Source organism: Augochlora pura, chromosome 8, assembly GCF_028453695.1.
Source record: "Augochlora pura isolate Apur16 chromosome 8, APUR_v2.2.1, whole genome shotgun sequence".
Taxonomy (NCBI): Eukaryota; Metazoa; Arthropoda; class Insecta; order Hymenoptera; family Halictidae; genus Augochlora; species Augochlora pura.
Window position 1 is genome coordinate 7,273,521 of NC_135779.1, and position 18,319 is coordinate 7,291,839.

Consider the following 18,319-nt stretch of genomic DNA (forward strand, 5'->3'; position numbering starts at 1 on the left):
CGTGATATACAATGTTAAGAAACGACTTAAAACGAGCTTTGGCTAAAAATCGGCCAACCTCGATCGACGAGAAAGCTCCGCGACAAAAATCGTCGGAGCATCAAATTGGAACATTCACCGTAATCGTCGCGAGACGCCGAGTTTTCGAGACGAGTCAATTCCGGAGAACGGTGGGGTCGATTGACAAAGGATTAGCGAGAGAGAAGAGAGAGAGAGAGAGAGAGAGAGAGAGAGAGAGAGAGAGAGAGTTAGTCTGAGTAACGCGAAACTTTTCGATCGTCGGATGGATGGATGGAGAAAAGAGGGTACGTTGGCGGTTAGGACGGAGGTCCCTGGCGTCGATAGCGGGGCCCGTTCAGGCCACGGCGGGGAGGGAAGAGACGATAAAGGGTAGGGGGGTGGCTGACGAGAGGAAAGCAGAGAGTCACGGGTGAAAAAGCCGGGATTAAACAAAGGGAGGGAAAATAAGAGCAAGAGGGCGATGGGAAAATAAAGAAAGAGATTCGGAGAGAGGTGGATGACCGGAGAGAGAGAGAGAGGCGGGGGTCGAAAGATGGAGCGTGGAAGAACGGGGTGGCGAGGCGAGGGAAAGCGAGGGGGTTGGGATTCTAGTTTGGCGCTCGGCCCACGCCACTGGAAAAGAACGTTCATTTGTCTTCCGCGCGGTGTAGCCGGTGTGTTTCGCCCTGGACTCGAGATGCCAGGTCCTTTTCCGTTCCGAAACAATGCTCTCGAGCCTTCGAAAATCTTGCTTTCGAGAGCATAATAGCCGCCCTCGAAAACCACGACTTTCGCCGGACTTTTATTCTTGTTCTCTCTGCAGGCATCTCCGCGGCAACGCGTCCCCCCCTCTTTCTCTCTATCTCTTCCTCCCTCGTTCGTTGTTTCTTTCCGTTCCCAGCGGCGACGGTGAATCCTCGCCTCTCTCTTCCATCTCTCGTCTGCTCGTCGTCTTAGATGAAACGACGACGCGACGTCGGTCCCGGTGCTCGTCGATCGGCCGTGCCCGGAGACGATCGTCTCTCGCGCGGGGGAAGGCGCTTTTGTCTGCGCGAGCTCTCCTGAATGTTTCATGAGAGACGAGGGATAGGAAACGGAACGGTTTTCATTATCGTGCTCGCTTCCGTCTTGTATTTCAGCTGCGTCGACGTATAAATTATTCCCCCCCCATCTCTTTATCCTTGTCTCGAAGCGATCCCGATAAGTACCGGAATCCCATAATAATCCTCCGCCGTTTTTAGTGTTTTCGCGCGGTGTTCCCCGGGGCGACGTTCCTCCGATTCTCTCTTTCTCTTTTTCTCTCCCTCCCTCTCTCTCTCTCTCTCTCGCTCTTTTTCTTGCTCTCTGCTCGTGGAAAATATTCATCAGCGGTTATTCGAACGTTGTCTCGGAATGAAAGGGCGAGGAGGGACAGCCAGTCTCGCAGTCTCGATCGTGTCCGATCCGCTCGAACGAGCCGTTTAACTCGGCCGATTAAAAGCCGGTCGCGTTAATTATTCGGTCTCTTATCGCGTTTTTCCCGGGAAAATCCGAGGCGAAGGGTAAGCGTCGCGTGTAACGCGACCGATAAAGCTCTACAGCTTGACTGCGACGTGATTAATTATGACGAATCGGTGCGCCGGGGCTGCCGCTCTCGCTCGAAGTCCGCTCCGAGTCCTCCGCCGCCGAGAGGGTACCTCCCGTTATTCCTCTCGATTGATTCCGACGGAATGTTTGCCGATCCAAAGGCCGTCCTGCTAATTTCCCCGGGAAAGTTGCCGCTTTCGGTCCGGGGTGTCGTTAATCGTTTACCCGTTTTCCAAGGGAAACTTCTCGTCGCCGATTCGCCCGTCGCTCGCCGATCCCTTTCTTCCCGGTGTTCCGGTTTAAACGGCTGCTTACGGCAGCCTCCGACGGCGGCTGGAAAACGTTCGTCTTTTCGCGTGGAGGAGAGGGGGAGCGCCAAGGAAACTTTCGCCCGCGAGGAGCCGGCTCTCTCAGCCGGCATGGACGAGGTTATACGGGGCGAGGGGTCCATAATGAAAAGCCGCCTCGATACCAGCGATCTCGGAGCGCCCTCGAAATATAATTAACAAACGCCCCGTAACGAGCCCGCGTTCCTGTAAACGTCGCGACCCCCGTCGTCGTCGCGGCGCTTCTTTACGGCGCCGCGGCGGACAGTGTCGCGGGAGAGGGATGACGACGACGATGAGGAGACCCGGTTTCGGCGCGGCTGCGGGACGAACGCGGGTCGGCCGACGATCACAGGGACTCGTCGGCGATTTCTAAGAGTGCCGCGCGGTTTCCACTAGCTTTCCCGTCGGTTTCCATCGCCCGGTGATGCGGAACGCCCAGGGAGAAGCTCGACGAGGACTAGCAGTCGTCTTGGGTGGACGAAGACTGCAGCAGGGCTGCCACGCGGTCCGAGAATTCGCCGGACGCTGCGCCGGAACACTGAAACAGAAGCACAGCCTCGATTAGAGAATAATCGAGGGAAAGTCTGCATAAATACAAAGAATCACGCCTATTCAGGAAGAAAGAAAGATTTTAAAACAAAAATTTACCAGAAGTGTAGGATTATTCCGGGTATGCATGGTCGGGTGTCATAAAATGGTAATGAATGGGACGGATGGCGACAGAGTGTTTGGGCGACTTCGAGTGGCCTGAGTTTATTGCTTAGGTTCCTCGAAGTCCTGCGTGCCCGAAAGATAGAGTGTGAGTGAGCGAGAGGGAAATAAAAAAAGGAAGAGAGGGAATGAGTAAGAATGAAATAGCGAGTGAGGCAGAGCGAAAGAGTATGGATGCAAGAGAGAGAAAGAGAGAGAGAGAGTAGGATAATTTGGAAAAGAACTAGTAAGGGCGAAAGAACGGGCGGAGAAGATCGTGGCATTGGAAGGAGAACCGTGGCGTGAAGAAGTCGTTGTTGTCAAAGTTGTTGCGTTGCCGTTGTCGTTGTTATTCCTGTTGCAAGTCGTGGGACAGTGATAATAAACTGCTGTACTTGTTATTGTTAAACGAAGGTGTCTTTAGTTGTCGTATTATTATTATCACGGAGTCACGTGGGATTCACTTCCAAAATAATCCCTACAGAAGCAAAAATAAAAGAAACGTACCAGAAAAGAAAATACAAAGAAGTAACTACCTCAAAGATAACGAATTTAAAACTAAGTTTATTAATCCTTCATACCTCGATGAAAAACCGATACAGAAGAAAAATTAATTACATGGTCGCGTGACCCACGTTTTTTACAATTTCATATTTCGACGCGTTTCGATACGGCATAGAGACGGTTCTCGAGTAATTTATGTTGGCGGATCTTGGCTGGACCAACCCCCCGTGTAAATGTTGCCCCTGGGACTAATGGAGCGTTTCGTTGCTCGCTGATCGCCGCTCGCGGTGCATCGCGCGAAAAAATTGAAATTACGGGCTGCGGAGTAAAAACAATCGGATTAAAAGGTGAAATACGAAGCTCTCCGTTGGGAATCGGAGCGGGGGATCAACGTTGGATCGATGATAGCCCGCCGCGGGCGTTGATCGCGTTTCCCGGCCCCGCCTGGTTCTACTCGGGACGCGTATGCCGCGGCCGATTCGACGCGTTTCCACGCCGATCCACGCGAGAACGCCTACGGTTTTGCGGGACGGGAGCTTCTCTACCTTCTGGTCCGAATCCGACGGACAGCGTTTTCCGCGTTTCACGGAAACAGGAAAGGTCGCTGGAATTCCAAGGCGCGCGCGCGCGCGCGCGAGATATAATAATAACAATGTTTATTGTTTCAACGGGGGCGGACTGTTTGTTGAAATATGTTGTAGAGAATGTTGGAACAGCGTGCGCGCGCCGGACAAATATAGAAAGAGGAACGATGATAACGGGATAACAATGTCGGGAGATGGAATTGAAACGATCGGAGCTAATATGAAAATTAGATGGTGGAGATAGTGATAGTAATATCAGTAATGATTGCAATCGCCTAAGAAAATAGAAATAGAAGCTGATTGTACACGTAATTGAAAATCCATGTTCGGCTGGCGTGTAAAATTAGCGCGGAATTCATGGTGTTGAAATGAAGGTTGATAATCAATAAATATAAAATATCTGTTTCCCTTGGGCATTTATTAGCGACGAACAAGTGCTAATCAACGCAGAACGAATCAACGTGAACGAAATCCTGGTGAAAAGGATTAAATTTTACATTTGAACTTGGTGCATATATTCTTAAGTTTGGGTTCAGATATATGCAGACATTCGTCAGTAGATTGTGGATTCTCATGCATATATGGCACGTGCAAGTTTTAAAAGAAACGTATAAATGTTCTATGGAAATATATAAATCAACAAGGTCCAACAGCAGTCCTTCCTATAGCGTATAATCTTACAGGCGACAGAGGAGACGTTACCTTCATACGAATTATCGTGTAATGATTTTTTAAAAATGAAAATTTATTACCGCGAAAAAATCCTTAATATACAGTAACTTGTTACATCACACGTCATTTAACCATTCTAATATGTACATATTATGTTTCAGGAAACGAGCAACAATTCCCGAAGGTCTCACCCACGCCGCCACGATCCCAACCCTTTCAATTATTCCATTAACCATGTAATACGAAGGGGTCAGATGGAATCGCGTGAACTCGATTTGACGGTGTGTGCGTGTGCTCGCGAAGAAGGCAGACAGCTCTACCAACATCGATTCGTGGGGTTTCCTCGAAGCGAGACGCATCCCTCGGCGTCGCGCCGCTTCGAAAAGATTCCGGAGAACAAAAGTGAAACGATTCTCCGAGGGATCGGCGAGCGACGCCGCGGTCGTTGGCGGCGACGGCGGCCAGGATCGATGGCAAAGACCGGCGTTGTCGGCCATTGTTTAAACGATCCGTCGCGCCGGAACGCGAAAAATTGTCCCCGACACCGGGCGACGACGGCCGAGAGAGCAGCCCTTTGGGCCGGCAATGAAAATTTGAAAAGTTGCAGGTTTTTCATTCCCGGCACTCTTCGTTCCGATCCGTCGCGACTCCGCTCCTCTCGGCCAGGCCCGGCCCCGGCCCGACCCCGGCCCGACCCCTACACCACCCGCTGAAAGCACAGACGATGCTGATTTCCCAACGGGTATCGTCCATCTATAGATCCGTGGCTCGAGGTTGTTTAGTCGGAGGCTGTATGTGCACGCGTAGCCGTCGGCAACTGCGCCGCCGTGTATTTTTCATTGCACTCGAACCCCCCTTCGCTCCACCTCCCTCCGCTTCCCTCTCTCCGCCGAGAAGGAAACTTTTATCTGGCCGAACTTTATTTCTTCCGGCGCTCGATCGTTCGAAACAAAGATTATTCCCCCGGCCAGGTCGATTTCCGCAAAAATTTCTCTCTCTCTCTCTGCCTCTTTCTGCGATTCAATTCGATTCGGTCCCCTCGATTTCGTTTTTCAGCGATCCTTAACCGTCTTGTTTGTATGCGGCACGGATCCTCGATATCTCGACTTGTCAGCGGGAAACGTTTCCTTGTATTTTGTTAAGATATAGTTATATGTATGAATTTTATGCGTTTACGACGAAACTGAGCGAGCGGAATGGAAGAGAGTAAACGAGGAAGATGAATTGAAGAATATTTCTAGCTTATTTGTGAATCATTCGATGAGAATGAAAATGAACTTTTTTTGTTAACCCTTCGCAGTCGGAGCCATTTTAACTGGAAGTCCAAAATATTTTTCAAACCTACGGTGTTTCCATGTTAAGATTGATAATAAAAAATTAAAAATAAAATTGATTTTACAATTAACATCATAAAATTGAATTTTATGACTTGTGTAACTAACACGATATACATCTCAGTTGCATTTAGATATCAGTGATTCTATTGTTAACGCAATTAGGGTCGCCCCAACTGTCAGCGTCAGCGCGGATCACTCAATTGCGTTCCCACGTCTCGTACAACAATGTCCGTGATTTGGGTCGAATCGTAAAATCGTATTGGCTTTCTGACATACCGAAGATGCAAGTGGTACCACGCACGCGCGTACGACGGTGGAGTGTATCGTTCGGTTAAATACAGCGTGTAATTGAAATCGTGAACAACGAGAGGCCGGGGGAGTCCAATCGGCGATCGAAAAATGAAGAGCCGCGGTCCATTTAATCGAGGCTCGACCGCAACGCGTTTGCCGGTCCGATAAACGGCTGACAGTTCTGCGGGGAGAGAAAGAGAGAATGAGAGGGAAGCTGAGAGGGGGAAAGAGAACGACTGAGAGAGAGAGAGAGAGAGAGAGAGAGAGAGAGAGGGGGAGATACGGTGTCGTCTCGTTCGAGTTACGATTCGCGCGAGACGCGGACCCCGTAAAATGCGGCGAACCTCTGCCCCCGGTATTTTCGTTCCATCCCCTTTCATCCTTTAATCGTAATAATATCGCAGTTGGACGATCGCTTTCCGGGCAGCTGCGCCCGCCAACTATCCGCCGGTTTATCTCGCGGATGGTTTCCACAGCGGCGAACCATGGCGAGAGAAAAAAAAAAACGGATCTTTTTCTCCGGCCGGTGTTTCGCCGTTTAATTATTTCATCAGCCCGAAAAATGGCCGCGCGGCGATGACCAGCGCTACGACCGGGAACGACCAGAGAGCGCGATGGCTTCGAGGGCCCGGACAATGCTCGTTTGCTTCATCAAAAGATAGAATCTGTCCCCCGTTATTCGAAAGCGGCGGTGATCTGCCACGGGTTCGCTTTGTCGGCTTTGTTTGACGGAATGCTTTCCACAAAAAAAAAAAAAATGATCTCGTCGCGTACCATTGGCTTCGCAGTCGCTGTGCGATTCGTCCTGCCGATTCACTGTTCCACCCCGTGACCGGTGTTCTCCGCGCTCCCGTACCGTCGACCGTCGCTTTTAATTGATCGAACGGCCGATTATTCGGCGATCGGTGGTGGCTCGTCGGATCGCGAGAGAGCGTTCCGCGAGAGAAGAAAGAGGCGCGACGAGGGGGGTTTCGATCGGCTCTCGCGTTTCTAATAAACGGCGACAGGCGACCGACCGCGTGCTAAAACGAAGCGGTAGCAGAATCCGTCGAGAGTTCCCGCGCGTCGCTGGAAATATTTCGGCGTCGTAAACGCCGCGCGGCCCGTCTCTGGACACGTGACGGGAATAATTCGCGGACGAGCGAACCGTAATTTACAGGTCGCGAGCGAAGGGCGGTTGGGTGGCGAACCGGCCGCGCAAAAGAAACGCGCGCGAGTTCGTTCCGCGCGTAATATTCGCCGGAATTAAATTAAGCAGCGGGATCCGTTTTTTATCCGTGCTCTGAATGGAAAGCTAGTCAAATATTTATTTAACCGCGGGTCCACGGTGCCCGGCGGCCGTCGCCGCAAAAAATTAGACCGGCTGATAAAATTGCTCGCTGAAGATAAACCCCTATTGAATCGCGCGAGAACCCGCTGCGCCGGGGCTTTCAGCGCGCGCGCGCGCGCGCGCGTATCCGGTTCGGCCAGGATAAACTGGGAACAGGATGGACCGGGGATATTGTAAAACGCGCGGGGGAATTCTTCGAAAGGAAAACTGCGCGAGTGCCGCCGTCCCACCGCCTGTCCCGCTCCTCCGCCCCCAGTTCTCGCTACAATTACAGTAATGCCTCGGTCGATGTTGGCTTTCGAAAGTGCCGGCAAACACTCCGGTCGATCCGAAACAAATGCAAATGAACCGAGGCGAGCCCGGGGACAAACGTTCCGCGAAAGTTCGGCACTGCGAGCGTCTCGCTCGCGATCGACCTGTACGATTTAGCGCGTCGGAGTCTTCTTTCCGCCCCAGGTGAATTGATCGACGGTGGGGAACGACGAACGTCCGGCGAGGTGGACGACGGGGTTCATAATGTCCGCGCTTCGGTGTTTGCGCAACGCCTTACGCGATCCGGAACGAAACATCGAAGCTCGCGCGCTGCAGCCGATTTCCGTCCTCGCGCTGTTTGCCGAAGTTGCTCTCGCAGTGTGCGCCCGCGCACAGTGTGTGTGTGTGTGTGTGTGTGTGTGTGTGTGTGTGTGGTGACCGTGTATGGAGTAACCGTTCCGTCCCGGTAATGATTACCAACAGTAAACGCGGTTACGAGGCGAGCAAACGATAGCCCGAACGCTATCGGCTTTAGTTCATATCCGCGGCGATTGTTACGCAAACCGCCGACCCGGTTCTATTACGAAACAAATGCGCGTTAAACAATTACCGTGCGTGTCGCGCGGCCCCGTTCGACCGATTTTCGATCACCGACCCCCGCGGACGAGAACCGCCGCGAACGTAATAGAAGCTCCCGAGAGCGAACTGCCGCGGCTGTTATCTTTCCAACGGGGCCGCCATCCCCCGCGTTTCACGTTTTCGCGTTTTAGCGTTGCGGTCTCTGCGGCGCGAAGGCCACCGAAATTTTTGATAATCCGCAGCTTTTCGATCAGCGGTCGTCGCTACGACGTGCTTCGATCACCGATACGCGATAGAAGAGAAAAAGAGAGGAAGAGACGGGGAGTCGCAAGAGGGATGGAGACAGGAAGAGTCGAGGGGCGGAGGGGAGAGGGAACAGCGCTCTCTGGAAGAGTTACACGTCCCGGCGACCCGAACCAATTCCGAAATCTTTTAATCTCGCGTTTCCACCGGGCAGGAAACGCTGTTCCATCGTGCGATCGACAGCGCTCCGGGCTCGCCCCTACGCCCCTCCGCCCCCTCCCCGTTCCATATCGGACCCGAATGGAAATTTCGAGAAAACTTCCATCCGACGAATAAATATTTCCCGAAATCTTCCAGCGTGCGCGGCTGGGTCGATCGTCTCTGTTAATCTAAATGCCGACGCGCGCGCGCCTCGCGGCTCTGTCGAACGGCTGCGCCCGTTCGGTTTAACGGCAATTATCCGGGATGCACGCGAAAGCCCTGCAAACACGACGATGAATGGAAAAAGACATCGGATGGACCACGCTTCGCGCGGATTTTCCGCGAACGCCATTGGGTATATGTAGCGAGACGTGTAGAGCGTTGCTGAACACAAGTTTGAACCGAGTTCTTAACTAACGCGCCAGGTATGCGCTCTTTCTTTATGTTCGTCGATAGATATTTTCAATATTTATTGCGGACAATTGTTTATTTTTGTCGCTAGATAGTTTGAATATTTCAGTTATTGCAGGCAATTTTTATTTTGCCAAAAGATGCGCAGGATATGCGAAAGATATGCGAAACTATGGCAATGGTATGGATACTTTCCTACGACTTCCAAATCGTCCAACACAATCCACGCTATATATAATAATATATATATATGTATGTAAAATAATATACAGTAGTATGCGTAATTTAAAAGCAAATTTCCTGGCATAATTAATTGTTAAGTAAATTGTAACAAAAAACAGCTTATAAGCATCTTAACAACCATTTTCGTAAAAGTTACTTTCCACCCCTTTCAGTGCAATTAAACGATAGTTCTGAAATACTCTATCTTCTCTGTTATATCAAGAGATATGCAATCACAATTGCGCGCCTTAATTAGAATAGATGAAACATCCCCCGTCCTTTCTTTCAAGCTCCCTCTTCTGCCCCGAAAATATCTCCATCCCCGAAAATATCTCCCTCACCGAAAATATTTCCCTCTCCGAAAATATCGCCCTCCCCGAATTCTTTCCGGAACGACCGCTTCCGCAGGCCGATCACGTCGGAACTGTTATTAGCCGAGGCGGGAATATCTCGGTTTATTATATTCGCTGGATAAGGGACCGCGGTATCGAGGGAAGATGTTCGGCCTTCGCACCCGATACGATCCCTTTTCAGCGGCGCTCTGATCCTCGGCGTCGAGCCCGTCCCCCCCGATATCCATTCCCGGACGCGAGCTTTCCCCGAACCGAGCCGATCCAGCTCGAATCCTTCCATCACTGTCGTTGCGTCGTTTCTCTCGAGAACTCGAACGCTTCGAGAGAGAAAGAGAAAGAGAGAGGCAGAGAGAGGCAGAGAGAGAGATAGAGAGAGAGAGAGAGAGAGAGTTCTGGGCTCCTTCGAGATTCGAGGATCTCGAGGAGGAAAGAGCCGCGGGACGCGAGGATGGGCGGATCTCCGGGACGAAGGGAGAAGGCGATAGGGGACGATTTACTTGGACCTTGTAACCCCGATACTCCGAAGGCAATCCCGTTGCCGTGACGACGGATAATCCGAAAGTTTGGCACATTTCGCGGCCGATAGCCTCTTCTGTACACTCGATCCCCTCGATCGCGCCGAGTCGCGCGTAATCGCGCGCTGTTGCGAGAATCGTCGCCGGAACCTCCGAAATGAACCTTCCCTTGTCGATACTGTACGTGGTACCCTTGATCCTCGAACAGACCGACCCTTGAAAATCCCGGATACGAAGGTTCCATAGCTGAATTCCTATACAGAGATCACGCGGCTACTGTCTTCGCGCTACGCGAATTTATTTTTAAACTCGCGGAAATATTTCTAAGATAGCCCGTTAATAAAGAATAATAATAATAATAATAATACGAGCGACTGTAAAAGTATAGCAGTATAAAAGAAAGAAGTATATCAGTAAAATAATAACTTTTCTTTCTAAGTTTTCATAACAGAAGAATTTATTTTTATTTCGATGTAGAAGAAATTAATAATATTACTATTTATTAAATCTTGCATGGAATCTGTATCACGAGTCTGACTCGTTACGATAGTGCAAGGGGTTAATAAACCAGTATTCCCGATAACGCGTGTTCGTACAGCGCGTAGGCGTAAACATTTACATATTTAGTTAACTCTCCCCGCAGCTCTCATCTATTTACGTCCGGCTGTGGTTTCCCCGTAGGAAAACCTCGCTGGGCCGCTATTGTACAATCTAGAACGAGTAACAAAGCTTACTGCCTCGACTACAGAGCGCAAATTCTAATAAAGGTATTACAAGAACGAGTTGCAAGAATTTTGAAAAGGCTGATAAATAACAAATTCGAGAAAGGAAAAGAAATGAAATTGTTGTTTAATAAGAATATTAAGGAAACTGTCTTTTCAACAATAGCTGACAACGATACATCGTGTTGTTCGGTACGAAAAGGGTTAAATCTGTTCTAGGAAATATTGTATTCGACATTTCGCAAGTGGAATCGTCGCGTTGAACAAGAATAGAGACCTTAAAATTCTAGCAATGCGTTGTTTCGATGGATTCGTTAAACCAAGTGTTGATTAATTGAAGCTCGTCGAAATTGTGGGCGTTTTGCTTTACAGCTCTGGGAGAACGTGTATACGGTTTTAAGGTTTCGACCCCGATTTCGCCGCTTCGGAATACCGTGCATCGATTCGAGCTGGTTTCGGTCGTGGGAAAACGGCTGACGGGGGTGGGGGTGTGGGAGGTGGAGGGTCTATCGGGGCTGCGTGTATCCGATTTTCAACGTGACTTGGAACCCTTGGGGTCCGTCGCGTTCCGCGTCGATTCGGAACGATCCGAGGCGATCCGAATCAATTCGAACGGGGCGAGTTCGACGACTCTCTCTCCCACCCACCCCCTCTCTCTCTCTCTCTCTCTCTCTCTCTCTCTCTCTCTACGCGATAACGGGCAGAATTTTCCGCGCGGAGCAGCCCGGAGGCTACGGTACGTTCTCCTATCGGCAAATATAAAGATACGAGGATCGAAAAATGGCGCTCGACGCGCGCACCGTTGGGGACAATTAAAGGGTGTTCGATGCGCGCGAGCTGCTCTCCGCTCTCGCGTTACGAACGCGCGAACTTTTCCCTGTTCGATGGCCGCCCCGCGACGCCGTATATTTCCCCGGAATGGGTAATCTCGCCTCGCGGGTGGTCTAATGTCGGTGGGGCTTCCCGGGGCTTCCGGGCACCCGCGGCAAAAGAGAAACGAAGTTGTTACCGACGCGAATCCCGGGGATTCATTATTCACCGAGCGGGTCGGAGGTCAAAAAGTCGACGGCGGTGGCGGACCTGGGAAAGAACCGTCCGGAATACGCTGGACGGTGAAATAATTATCGGTGGTCGGCAACCTGTTCCCCTCTTGTCCTCCACGAGCCGTCGATGTAATATCGGAAGGGTTCTTCGTCACCGTGGGCCCGCCGAACTTTCGAAACTCCCCGACGATATCAATCTGATCGTAAACTCGTCGCAGGACGGGACGACGTCCTCTCTCCTCTTCTTCGTTCTCCCTTCGAAACCCTAAGCCCCTTTGCACTCGCGTCGAGAGGATAACCCATTGATCTACGGCTTCTTTCACTTTGCACTGTAATTGCAACCTGCGAGAAATATATTCGTCGAATTTATCGATGAGAAGGAAGCGGAATTGATAAGCGACATTTTTACTTAATTTCTTGCCCTACGATGTTTCTGTATTGGCCGTTTTGTTCGTCGCTGATACATTTTTGGAATGGATAAATAATCCTCTTTATTGCATGTCAACGACTTCTACGCTAATGTTTAAATACTGACAATAGGAATATAGATATTTATCTCGATAAGCTACCAAATCCTTGCAACGCGATATCGCAATTTTAAGAGTCTGCATCGCTGACGAAACCCGCGATAGTCTCCCAGTGCGTTAATTACGTCGCAGAGAACTTCGTCGAGCGTTCGCAGTCGAATAGCAAGGCGAACTGATCGGCGTCGGAGGCGACCCGACCCGACCCCGTGGTCGGACAACTCGTCGAGTAACTACGCGGGCCAAACAAGATATCAAACTAGCTACCCGGTGCTGAAACTCGCTGGAAATCCACTCTGGTCAGTCCCACGAGCTCCGTCGCCGCCGTCGAAGTCCCGGACTATCCCCGATAATCTTGTTGCGACTACACATAGCGGGGCGACTGTTCCCGCGGCGAAGCCGGCCAACACAAGGAAACGTATCGCAAAAGCGGGGGGGATAGGGCGCGGCACACCAGAGGAACAAAGTCCGTCGTCCTTCTGCCAAGACGGATGGCAGCAGCGGCGTACGCGCGACGATGCACATCCTCTCGAAGGCAATTAATCGAGCCGCGTCTAATGAGGCCGCCGGAAGTGTGTGGCGTACTACAGAATCCGCAACATGGTTAAGGCGTAACTGATACCAATTAAATCCTGAATGGGCACGAGGCCGGCCAGGGCGTGTACGTTATGCGACCGAGGGGGGAGATCCCGGCCCTTGTTGCATCGTGTGTGCGCTTGTAACGCAACACGGGCGAGTAGAACAAGAACAACAACGTCGGCAACAGTATCAACAACGTCGGACCGCCGGAAGGCCGCGGACAGGACCGCCGTCTCGGAACACCCACGTCCGATCCAAGACAACACTCGTTTCCGGGAGAACCGAGGACTGCGAGACTAATCCCGCGTCAGCGATCGCGGCGGCTTCCTTCCCCGCCAATTTCCAGGCGGCGACGTTTCTCGTCGATCTTCCGGAAGAGCGCGATATCCCCTGCCGCGCCCTTTCCAGCCGAACTCGGGAACGGAGTGACGACGGAGAAACGCGGCCTCTCAATTATTCAGAGGGACCACCAGGTTAGAAGAAGACCAGGTTAGAAGGAGACCAGGTTAGAAGAAGACCAGGTTAGAAGAAGACCAGGTTAGAAGAAGAAGACAAGAAACCGTCGGTCTTGGCCGGATCGCAAGGAGAACGGGACTCTCGATTCCGAGCGACTAATACACCGGGGAATCCGCTCCATTTCCACCTCCAATTATTTATGGAAAGCAGGAGGGAGGATTTAAGTGTCCCCCGTGTGCCTTGCCCATTATCATTTAAACTAGAGTCTGAAAGGGTCCCGGATACTCGCGCGCCGACAGAACACCCCCGCGTTTCCACGGGAACTGTGTTCCCCCCCCCCCCCCCCCCCCCCCCCCGAATTTTCGGATCAACAAAAACGGCTCCCTGGGAGGCCGGGAGCCCCGATGCCGGTCGATTAGAGCAGAGAAGCCAATTACTGTGCCCTGTCGCGAGTTTTCCTTGCTGTGAACAGAACTTTAGCAATTTCGATGACGATTCTCGAGGAATTTTAAGATTACTTTCGTCGATGTGACGAATGAAAAATAGCAAATCGTCTTCGAATATGCGGAGAGAGAGAGAGAGAGCTTTTCTTCAAGTCCTCTTTTAACCCTCTGCACTGCTTTTACATTCTTAATAATTTCCTTGATATGATTTCCGTTTCTCGATCCTCTTCATTTACTTAAATTCCCAGATTTTAACGACAGAGGATTCAAATTTTCTTTCGATTCGATAGGAATCGGCAGCCTTGTAAAATAAATATTTGATTGAATTAAAATAAAACGATACGTTTTACACAACACTGGCGCAACATTGATCACGCTCGAAGATGAACGTGAATCACAGTGATTGGCCAGCAGAACAGTATATCTGGCTCCGCTGTCCCAGTGGACGGCGTAAGAACGGCGATCGGTTCTGCGCCCGATCCTGATCCATCCGTGTCCCGTGATCGCGGAACAGGAAGCTCGAAGGCGAACTGCTACAGGCGGATGTCTCGTCTATCACGATGAAACCGGCTGCGGGGCGATGTCGTAACGTCGGTATCCGTTATCCAAATATCATTGGACAAGGCTCGCCCGCTCGAACCCCCTCCGATATCGCGTTAATAAATTACCAAGTATCGATTTTCCGAGACACCGAACCGCCCCGTGTATCGGATTCTGCAAAACAATCCTCGGGTGTCTGGGTGAAAGCCTTCAAGATTGTTTAATAGAATGGAAATGTTGGTCCAGGTGGCAGCGCGTCTTTCTCAGATATTTACGACACTGAACCCCGGTCTTTTGTCATCTTTAATCCTTTGCGGACTCCGTTTGGTACCTTTTACTTTGGATTTTGTCCAATCCTTAATTTTGGTGATTTCATTATGAAAGGTATTCGTCATTATCGTTCCGGTTAAATGACATTGCATATTAAGTAATTTTTCGCCATGTATGATGATAGTCTGTATAATCTATCGGTAAACAAGTTAATACAATACTCGAGTATATAAAGAAATTATATAATAAAAATCCAAGACGATCGACGGGACATCTGAAGCAGCCTTAATTAGTCTCGCCTAACCACGACTGTCTTCAATCAAATGCGAGTAGTAGAAGAAAGAAGCCAATCGTGCGAGCTGTACAGAGAAGAACGCGGAGGCGTAGAATGCCTCGTCGGATAGTGGAGAAAGTTGTAAAATGGCACCTTGGAGGGGAAGACAGAGGAGAGAGAGAGAGAGAGCTGAGAGCATAGAGCGCGAATAGGGGAGCATCTGCAATCTAATCACGGCTTAGCCGGGGAATCGGAGGAGCGGCACAGACTCGGTGACGCTCGCGCCAAAGGAATAGAGAAAGGAGCAAAAGGAAGTCGAGGGTGTGTGGGTGGGCGTCGTCGTCGACGTCGTCGTCGGCTGGATGGAGGCTGAAGCGAATTGGCGAGGCGAGGCGAGGGTAGCGTGGAAAGGGAGAGTACACACGAGGAGAGGAAACCTTTCGAATCAATATGCACCGCGAATCAGCACGATGGACTTCCCTCCGGTCTATTGGACAAAGTACCAGAGACTGCGAGATCATCGTGAAAGCGACGCGGTGCCGGCTGATGGGCTTTTCTGGGGAGACCTTCCCCTTCTCCATCTCTCTCTTTCTATTTCTCTCTTTCTCTCTTTCTCTCTCTATCTCTGCCTCTCTCTCTCTCTCTATCTCTGCCTCTCTCTCTTTCTCTCTCTAACTCTCTCTATCTCTGCCTCTCTCTCTCTCTCTCTCTCTGCCTCTCTCTCTCTTTCTCTCTCTATCTCTCTGCCTATCTAGCTATCTATCTCTCTATCTCTCTCCCCATCTCTTTCTCTCTCCTCCCGCTGAAGAGAACCAGAATCCAGTCCCAGATCCAGGAGAGAGAGAGAGAGAGAGAGAGAGAGAGAGAGAGAGAGACGACGAAGGGTCGACCGCCTAACCAGAATTCGATTCCTCGATCGCAGACGCGAACGAACGCGGACGGAATGCACAAACGAGAGATCTTGGCCCCGAGCAAGCTGCACACGGACCGCCTTAAACTCCGTGCCACCAACGATGCCGTGATTGTGGACGGTCATCCCTCGAGTTTCCGCGGCCCTTGCGCGAACTCTCCTACGTCGTTCCTCCCTTCGCGAGCACGTTCATCGATAGAAAAAGTTGCCCACCCACGTAGACGGTGCTACTTAGATCGTTGCACGGAAATTCGACACGTGATAATTAGGTCGGTGTGAATTGACAGACCAGTGTACATAAATTGACAAAAGAGTAATTGAAAGGAAGCTTGTTAACTGACCCTTAGAAATTAATTTTTTATTTATTTATTACTCTGCCGGACATGAGATGCATTTATAGTATATGCTGTGCTAATTATTTTCTAGGTGTCTTATATTTATTATATTTTTATGTTGTAATGAACGTAGATGCAGACGAAATATTGCCGCCGGTTAAATCGCAGCGATGGAAACACGAAGGAATTGTCTCCCTATCGGAAACGAATTCCAAAGAGCACGGTGCGCGCGCGCTGTATGACGCGTTTCCGTGACAAGCTCTCGGTCTGCCCGAGATCGGGCAGCGCTGGAGCATTGTCTCCCGAATTAGTAATTTGTCGATCGTCGCGGCGTGAATTTTAATTTGTCGCCGATGCGGCGAGAAAATCCGATATCGCCGCGGCTCGTTCGAACGGTATCCAATTGGCCGGCATCGACGATCGTCGCTCGCTATCGGCGCCGACGAGGCGACAGGTCGCGGCGATTGGCCGGTCGCGCGAGCTATTTAGACGGGGGATCGAGCGGTGGTGGCCGATAGCCGTAGCGCGTCCACGGTTCATGATGGATGAATGATGGAATTTTTGTTTTTTTTTTTCAGTATTGCGGCCGTGCCGCGTTTCCCCGTGAATTTAACGCGAGGCGGCCGACACTTCGTCGGATTTTGCGTAATTTACGAGAGAAACGAATTCCCCCGGCGAGTATTTACGCGTCCGTCTGTCCGTCCGGAAAATAATTCGCCGAAAGTATTAGCGGGGCGCGAACAGCTTCGCCGTGTCGTTCGGCGAACGAACGCTCGCGAATCGTCGAACGAATTGTCGCGGGGGCGGTTCGCGTGCCGGCAAAAATGCCGGTTAATCGAATCCGCGGCGATACGCGGCGAAATGCAATCGCGTTCCCCTCGCCCCCGTGGAAATTCCGGTCCGCGCGCGCGCGAAGCGTCCCGACGAACTTAGGAAGCGGATCACCGATCTCGCGAAATTCAATTCCGCTCTGTTTGCGCGCGCCGCGATACCAATCACGGATCGAATCGGAATTATTAACCGCGCGAATTGGCCGACTAACCCCGCCGGCCGATTTAATTACCGTCGACGCCGGAAAAAACGCGTTCGTCCCCCCCCCCCCCCCCCCTACGCGCGTTAATCTTCGATAAAAAGTACCATCTGCGGCGTGTAATTGGAGGCCGTGTGGAGGCAATTTCGGGAGCCGATGATCCGCCGCGGAAAAAGATGGTCCAGCTTAATTAGGGGATGTCTTTATGGAGCATCGATTCGAATGAAGTACGGAACGCAGGGGATCCCTTCGCGTTTTGCAATGAATCGTCGTACGCGTCGGCTAGCTTCAATTGTTCGAGTCCATCGGGGGCGGCGACTTTCTTTTTAATAAGCGATCGCTATAGTTCTGTCCAAAAATCGACTTCTTTGGCAATTCATTGAGCCAATTTACAAAGGCAGCAACTCTAGCCATTAAAACACACACTCTGTAATTAATTCATGACACACTCTTATATTATGATTTATAATTTATATTATTCAAATGTATTCCGGACTATGTATATATATACAACATCTATGTAACACAAAAGGGTCTTTCTAGCCCGTTAATAAAGAATAATAATAATAATTATTAGTTCTCAAAAAGCTGGGCGTACATTTTCGATTTCATAATACTCTCTTCGTTATCGCGACGAATTTCGGCGACCTGTTACACTGTAATCGTAATCCTTGGTAAACTCTTTTCGAGAATACAAGCTCCTCGCAAATTCCTGCCCGCCGCGACTTTTGATCATGTAGAACGCCCAGGCGTCCTGTGCAATCCCGCGTACCGAGCAAACACGCGCGATATCCCGGTTCACGGTTAGAACGCGAAGATAAAGCCGCCGGCGTGCTTCAATCGGCCGAAAATCCGGCGATAGGCGACGCGCAGCGGCCCGGCCAATTGCATTAATTCCGGCAACAAGAAGGCTGCTAACGATTATCGTCGGACCCGGTTCCCATTGGCCCGCGCCGTTTTATCTGCTTGTCGAGCATGATTGGTTTCTCAGTCGGACCGCGAACGAGAAATGTATCTGGCGCGAACGGCCGTGTAATCGACAGCCGCGAGCAAATTGACGTAATTATGGGAACGGTCTCGCGTAAGTCCTTTGGGAATGTCGCGGTCGAGTCCG

General features: G+C 50.8%; 1 protein-coding gene across 1 annotated transcript in view; it reads right to left on the bottom strand.

The window, feature by feature from the left end:
- Positions 1 to 230: 230 nt before the first annotated feature.
- LOC144474095 (uncharacterized) overlaps positions 231 to 18,319 on the bottom strand; it is an 83,662-nt gene continuing 65,573 nt past the window's right edge. Inside the window, exon 2 of the mRNA XM_078188599.1 lies at positions 231 to 2,433. Within this exon, the coding sequence (XP_078044725.1) occupies positions 2,353 to 2,433 (81 nt within the window). The 3' untranslated portion in view covers positions 231 to 2,352. The remainder of the gene's footprint in view (positions 2,434 to 18,319) is intronic.